General features: G+C 42.1%; 1 protein-coding gene across 1 annotated transcript; it reads left to right on the forward strand.

The window, feature by feature from the left end:
- Positions 1 to 150: 150 nt before the first annotated feature.
- JAGN1 (jagunal homolog 1) lies at positions 151 to 5,051 on the forward strand. The gene is made up of 2 exons (XM_058172602.1): positions 151 to 295; positions 3,605 to 5,051. Exons 1-2 carry the CDS (start codon positions 207 to 209, stop codon positions 4,065 to 4,067), a joined length of 552 nt encoding a protein of 183 aa, XP_058028585.1. The 5' UTR covers positions 151 to 206; the 3' UTR covers positions 4,068 to 5,051.
- The last annotated feature ends 3,033 nt before the right edge of the window (positions 5,052 to 8,084 follow it).

An 8,084-nucleotide genomic window follows, 5' to 3' on the forward strand; every position in this document is an offset into this window, starting at 1 on the left:
ACAGGAGAGAGGCAAATAACGCATAGCACCGCCTCTTTTCTCTGTTTAAAAAAAAAAAAAGAACCAGGAACGCCCTCCCGCCCCACAGAACAGCCATTGACTGAAGTACAAATTCGCGGGAGGCGGGGCTCCAAGAACAACACGTTAACACATGTTAACGCGCATGCGCTCTTCTCCTTGGCGGTCGCTCTCTGCCCCTCGTGAAGATGGCAGCGCGCGCGGGACCTCGAGCCACGGGAACCGATGGCAGTGACTTCCGGCACCGGGAGCGCGTGGCCGAGCATTACCAAATGAGGTGGGGTGTGGGGTGTCTTGCTCATACACCCATTAGGAAGCCAATTTTTTTTTCTTCCTGTCTTTTTAAACCTGCATGTTGCAGCATCGGGAGCTGCTGCCTGCCTGCCTGCCCTGTCTGATCCGTGCTCTGCAACCGACTCGGCAGGACGATTGTCGTTTAGCTGCTCCTGCCGATCATTGAATTGGTGGCTTCCTCTAAAATGAAAATCATTTATTTTATTTATTTATTTATTTATTTTGTCACAACAATATATGTAGGAATCATAGAAAAGATTATATAGTATATAAACATATATGGGTAAATATAAGGAGGTATAAGCATATATATAAAGAAGAAAAGAAAAACAATAGGACAGGAACGGTAGGCACGCCCCTTATGGTCCTCTTAGGAATGGGGTGAGGTCAATAGTAGAAAGTTTTTGGATAAAGCTTTTAAGATTATGGGAAGAGACCACAGAGTCAGGTAAAGTGTTCCAAGCACTGATGATTCTGTTACAGAAGTCATATTTTCTGCAATCTAGATTAAAGCGGTTGACATTAAGTTTAAATCTATTGGTTGCTCTAGTATTATTGCAATTAAAGCTGAAGTAGTCTTTAACAGGAAGGACATTACAATAGATGATTCTGTGAGTTAAGCTTAGGTCTTGTCGAAGGCGACGGAGTTCCAAGTTTTCTAAGCCTAGGATTTCAAGTCTGGTGGGATAAGGTATTCTATTGTTTTCAGAGGAATGGAGAACTCTTCTTGTAAAATATTTCTGGACATGTTCAATTGTATTGATGTCAGAGATGTGGTGAGGGTTCCAAATAGGCGAGCTGTATTCTAGAATTGGTCTAGCAAATGTTTTATATGCTCTGGTTAATAGTGTGATGTTTTTGGAAAAGAAACTACGCAAGATTAGGTTTACAACTCTTAGAGCTTTTTTTGCTATGTAATTGCAGTGGGCTTTGGCACTTAGATCATTAATTCCCCCCTTTTATATATTTTTATATATATATTTATATATAAATACCCCATCTCTCTCTCTCTCATATATATATGGAATTAATATGGAATTAATATGGAATTAATATATATATATTATATATTAAAAGCAAAATATGGGGATAGCATGCACCTCGATTGCATTTGAATACTGAGGTTAAACACTGCAATCGTTTCTCCTTAGATTGCATTCTTGATGGCTTGTCCCCCCCAAAAGCTTTCTGGAAGAAATAGCATCTTTATGATTGCCCAGATAATGTGCCTTTGAGCTCAGCCAGATTTGACTTTCCTGGAGGAGCTCTTCATTTATAAGATGCTCCTCTTGCAAGGTTTGAATGAGGAATGTCATTGTTAAACAAACAAAGCCATTTCTCGAGATTTGAAAGGAGTTTATTGGGAGAAGAAAACAAGGACAAACAAGGCTGGCAAGTATCACCTGGACAAATGGAACAAATCCATTCAATCCAGCTAACTTTAATGTCTTCGTTTTCACCATATTTATTTATTTATTTATTTAATTGGATTTTTATACCGCCCTTCTCCCGAAGGACTCAGGGCGGTTTACAGCCAGGTAAAATAGAACAAGAATAAATACAAGATAAAAATCATATTTAAAAAACTTATTAAATTGGCCCAAATTAAAATATCATTAAAACAATAAAACCCCAATTTAAAAACTAAAATCCTACGCCAGTCCTGCGCAAATAAAAAGGTATGTCTTAAGCTATATTCCCAATACTTGTTTCAGAGAGGTTGGCTGGAAAGGGAATGTGGGCCTCCTGCTTTGATGTTAAGCAAGCCTTCCTTGTTTTCTTGGGCATTGTCCTCTAGTTTTTGGAGTAGAGAAGGGTAGAGAAGTATCTGTACTTGTAAACACAGGTTTTAGCAGGATTAAATTGTTTAAAGTCACTTTCAACTCATGGCAACTTTCTGGAGGAGTCCCTACAGTCTTCTTGGCAAGGATTTTTAATTTCAAGTGTTATCTGATGTCGTGAATTTGGCCAATCGCTCAAAGTGTTATTTAAGCCCACCTTACTTACTGATTTATTTTTTACATTTTTACCCTGCCTTTATCACTTTATAAGTATCTCAAGGTGGAGAATGTACATAATATGCCTTCCTCCTCTTCCTATTTTCCCTGCAACAACAACCCTGTGAGCTGAGTTGGGCTGAGAGAGCATGACTGATCAAGTCACCCAGCCAGCTTTCATGTTTAAGACAGAAATAGAACTCAGTCTTCTGGTTTTTAGGCCAGCACCTTAACCACTATGCATTATTAGTTGATCGATAAAGGAACTGACTTGGTTTTTACTAGTGGCTAAAAAAGAGGTAAATGGAAAACGAAAGACAGACTCTTATCTTTCCAGACCTTTAGCATGTTGTTGATTTACCAAATCTTTGAATGGGCACCATTCTACTATATTGGAAATTGAGAGATTTGCTGTAAACTTCTTTGTGATTTAGGTGCCACAAGGTGGTTGTTCTTGACAGGGGTAGAGCTAGGGTAAATGTGGTTTATGTAAATACTATGTACAGCTGCCACATGGTGGCAATTTAGCTGGTGAAGCTTTTTCCATTGCAATATCATTCCATTGGGAAAAACAGTCACCGAATGTTTGCTTGTTATGCAGTGATAAAAGCCCTGGGGCTTTGGGAGAAAATGAATGCCTCTTGACCTTTCCCACAAAACAGCTTTCCTCAAAGAAGCAAACCTCTATCCTGTAGTTCAGGAATGGGTAATGAAGCACCTATTGGTGATTTTTCTTAATAGCTGTCAGATTGTCTGCAGTAGCTGGATATTTTTCCCCCCAAAAGATTATTTTAAATGAAATAAAAGGAAGTGCCCATTGAAAGTAAGTCCCGATTTTATTTATACAGGTAGTCCTTGACTTACAACCATAATTGAGCCCAATTTTCTAAGCAAGACAATTTTTTTTTAATTGAAAAAGTTTTTACAAAAAATTTTTCCCCCCTTTCCCCCCCCTCCATCCCCTCCCTCCAAGACCACCCCCCCCCGACTTCCCAGAACAAACACAAGGTATAGTTCAAAAGAAAAAACAACCATACGCTAAATTTTCCCTAACACAAATTATAATCCTCCCCTTCTTCTCAAATCCTAACTTCCCCCATACAAATCAGAGATAAATACATCCTAATCATTCAAAGGCAATCTGATATCTCTTAATCTGATATCTATTTTGCATATATTCAATCCATTTTTTCCATTCAGTTAGATATTTTTCTTGTGTAGTGTGAGCAAGACAATTGTTAAGTGCAGGATCAAACTCACCAATCCTCCTTCCGTCTTTTCTCTGCTTTCCACAGCGTATCTCTCAAGTCTGAGATTAAGAAGTTGATCTACATGCAGGTGGGCCTGTGGCTGTTGGTGGCAGCACAGATGTGCGTAGCTCACTTCAAACTTCTACCCCATGACAAGGTGGCCATGCCTTACCAGTGGGAGTACCCATACTTGCTCAGTATCATCCCTTCCCTCTTTGGCCTCTTCTCTTTTCCCCGAAACAACATCAGCTACCTGGTGATTTCCATGATCAGCACTGGCCTCTTCTCAGTGGCGCCTCTCATCTACGGCAGCATGGAGATGTTCCCGATGGCTCAGCAGCTCTACCGCCACGGCAAAGCCTACCGATTCATCTTCGGTTTCTCTGCAGTCTCTGTCATGTATTTGTTGGTAGTGGTGGCGGTGCAAGTTCATGGCTGGCAACTTTATTACAGCAAAAAGCTCTTGGACTCCTGGTTTACCAGCACTCAGGAGAAGAAGAAGAAGTAAACGAGGGGTTGGCAGCTGCATGCATCGACACTCGCTTGGATCGAGGGGTGGGGAGGAAGAGGGAGAGGTCTCCTGAGGGTTTCTCTCACGTTCATACTGAGCAAATGGGAGATCCAGGGGTTCCAGCTGCCTGAATGAACATTGAAATAGGTTCTGTGGTTTTCCAGCTTGCGTGACTTATAACTGGGAGTTGTAGGCTTGGGTAGTCCTGCTTTGGAAGGGATTTAGGGGATCCTCCTTCCAAAGGAGGCAGCTGATACCCTTTAGAGCAGGGGTGTCAAACTTGCAGCCTGTGGGCCATACGTGTCACGCACTGGTCACGCCAACCCCCGTTTTAGTGAACGGGGGAAAAAAAGTTGTGATACATCACATGACGACAATGTGTCGTCGCAAGCTTGACAACCCTGCTTTAGAGAGATGCTTTCCTCATTTGACTTAGGCAGATGAGACTTGCTGGAGTCTCCTGTTGGTTTGAACAAACCAATATTGAGCTATGCCACATGCACTTTAAAAGAGTCACCTGTGTACTATCTTGAATTACGCTGTGAATAATTGGATCCTAGTAGGAATAGGAAAGCAGCACACAGCAAGGCTAGGAACCCCTTCCCTCCCTCCCTCCCTCCCTTCCTCCAACTCCCACTTCAGAATATTATAGGATCCAACCAAGAGATGTTTCTTGTGTGTGGTCATGCCCCCAGGAGCAGCTACTTACCCTGGCGGTAAGAACTGCCACCCAATTTTACTCTTTCTCCAGCCCTACCAACGAAGGACTGTTGGTAGGGCCAAGCACTGAGACCTTCCCTGCTGAATTTCCCCTCAGCTTGACTTGCCATCTTCCCTGGCAAGCCCAACCTTGGAGTGCCCACTCATGTTCCAGGGACTGTTTGCCTTTTTTAAAAGCTGTCTAGGTGTTCCAGGAATGGCCGCCGCCACCCATATCTGCTCTCATGCTTGTGAACCAAATAAAGTGCTATCTTAAAAGTCTTGCTCCATGGTCTTTTGTGGACAGGAAGTGGGAGATTGGTGGCTGTGGTGGGCAGCTGTTAGCAGTTACATCAGTGTTTCTCAACCTTGATTACTGTAAGGTGTGTGGCTGGCTGGGGAATTCTGGAAGTTGAAGTCCTCGCTTCTTAAACTGGCTATAGTTGAGGAACACTGAGTTGCATGCAGCATATTTTTTCTTCCCCTCTAGCTTCCTTGCAGATGTTCTTTAACTCAGGCAACCAGATGGACAGTGCAACGGGAAAGACTAAAGTCAAATTTAAGCAGATTATTTTCCCCTTTCCCCCCCTCTTTCTCTTTCACCCTGCTCATCAGGTTGCCAGCTGAGGGACATATTCAGGTGTATCTGTCCATACATGTTTAAAAACATGCCATGCACATAAATGCAGTTTTTCATGATGGCAGCCACCAGATTTGTAGAAATGTTCTTTGCCTTCCCAGAGGAAGGAACAGCAGAACCATAATGGCAGATTTTAATTTCCTTGGGAGGGAGGATAAGAGGAGGAAGAATGGCTGAAGCTTAAAACTACCCATTTTTCTTTTGGCTTCTGATAAATTAACACTTTTATCTGATGGAAAGGGGTAGTGTAATATTTCAGGCAATAGCACTTAGACTTATATACCACTTCACAGTGTTTCACAGCCCTCTCTAAGCGGTTTACAGAGTCAGCTTATTGCCCTCCCAACAATCTGGGTCCTCATTTTACCCACCTTGGAAGGATGGAAGGCTGAGTCAACCTTGAATCTTAAGTTGCCACTCCAATGGATCTGTGGGTTTGCAGAATGACCTATCAATGTGCCCCCGCTCCCCCACCCCCGGTGGAGGAGCTGAAGAGTAATCACTTATAAGAAATGCGAGCAACAGGATAAAAAAAGAATGAATATATGGTTTGGTTTGGTTCGGTTAGGAATAAGGATCAGGAAATTAGAAAGGCTTTACTGGAAAGTTTCTACATAAGATTTCAAATAGTACAGGTTATATTGTGCAAGATGTCCCACACAAAATAGGTCAGCAAAAAACGAGAGAATGATAAAGAGGATATCTGACGGATGAGGCTGCCAGGAAGAAAAATCTACCAGTAAAAATCAGATTGTTTTGTTCTATGTCGTCTATACTTCGATTATCTTGTCTCATTCAGGCACATTATATAACTTTTTTTTAAAGCAAGAAGATATACGTTCCCTTGTTCCATTTTAGCATCTCCATGCCCACTCAAAAATCCTGTGAGGTAGGATAAACTGGGTGTGTGGAGTTTCAGAGTTGAGCAGAAAGCTTTAAATCAAGATTTTGATCTAAAAGGCATTTCAAACACTAGAAAATTATTATTTTTATAGGTGTAATTTTCTAATTTCTATTTTCAAATATTAGGAAAGTAAACCAAATTCCATTTTGTTAAGGTGTTTTTAAAAGTGGGTTATGTTGGGTCTTTCTGCTTCTTTACTTTATGGTTTACTAGCTGGATACCCGTGCTTCACTACGAAACTATATGATGGGGCTTGATAAATCGACATTTACAGCTTGACAATTAATGAGTAGTTAGGATCGGCCTCCCCTCTCCCCTTCTCTCCCTCAGCCTTGCCCCACAGAAACCTCCCCTATCCAATCCTCTTCTCTCCCTCAGGCTTGCCCCACAGAATCCTCCCCTATCTTCTTCCCTTCTCTCCCTCAGCCTTGCCCCACAGAAGACTCCCCTATCCTATCCCCTGGTTGCTGCTGTGAAAGTAAAACTGAAACTCCTCTCCTCTGCTTGTGTTTTCTTTTCAGATAGGGAGGGGGAGTAGAACTCCTTAGCATCAGAGTGTGTAAATTATAGAAAATACTAATGCTCTGATGGTCATTTCAAAAAATCCTTTCTTAGCACCTAGAAGCCAAGAGGAACATACATGGCAAATTTCAAGTTTGTAGGCTTTAAGGCTCTGGAGACCTTAATTTTGTTAAGAAAATCAATTAGCTCCCGTAACAGGTACATTTCATCTCATTGTGCAGGGCTCAGGTTTCTAACCCAGGCTATCCAGCTTTCCAGCTGACAAACTCAGCGTGTTTAACCGCTGAGCCATTGTGCCCCTTAATCTTCTAGGAGATCATCTATTTTGAACTGCTTGAAGCGGGACATCCTGAAGTATCCAAATAAATAAAAGACTTGTTGAAGAAAAGCTCACCAGCCTCCAAAGTCATCAAGAATGTTCCTAGTATTCAAAATGTTCCTAGTATTCAGAGGTGAGCTTCATATAATTTACCAACTGGTTCACCCAGCGCTGAAAATGTAAGTGCACGCGGCTTGCACGTATGCACGCGGCTTTAAAAATGTGGGTAAATAGGACGGCATAGTGCCGGGGCCCACAGATCGCAACTACTGGTTCTTCCGAACCGGCTGAATTCCACAAATGCTAGTATTCCAATAAAATCTTAAGTCTGCTTTTACTCAAGTTCAGCTCCTGCTCACTTCATGGTCTCGCCCCTGTATTTCCTCGACTGTCTTGAAGGAGATATTTGCCAGTGCCTTTTCCTGGGAAGTTATTTTAACTTATCAGCCTAGCTTACAACCCATCCAAGTATTACTATGATCTAATCTTCTTTGTTGTTGTTGTTTTGGTGCATTTGAGTTAGTACTGAGTCCTGGTGACTGCCTGAACTAATCCATGCAGTGATCTTGGCAAGCTTTCAGAAGTTCCTTCCTTCCAAGAGTGGAGAGGGAGGAACTGGCATAAGTCCCCAGCTGGTTTCATGCCTAAGGGGGGTTCTCAAACTTACAGTCTCCCAGTTTCAGTAAGTTCAAACTGCCCAAGGAGCTGCTGATTCAGTTCTACAGAGGAATTATTGAGTCTGTCATTTGCACCTCTGTAACTGTCTGGTTCGGTTCTACAACCCAACAAGAAAGACACAGACTTCAGAGGATAATTAGAACTGCAGAAAAAATAATTGCTACCAACCTGCCTTCCATTGAGGACCTGTATACTGCACGAATCAAGAAGAGGGCTGTGAAAATATTTACAGACCCCTCGCATCCTGAACAT

This window comes from Ahaetulla prasina, chromosome 2 (genome assembly GCF_028640845.1).
Source record: "Ahaetulla prasina isolate Xishuangbanna chromosome 2, ASM2864084v1, whole genome shotgun sequence".
Lineage (NCBI taxonomy): Eukaryota > Metazoa > Chordata > Lepidosauria > Squamata > Colubridae > Ahaetulla > Ahaetulla prasina.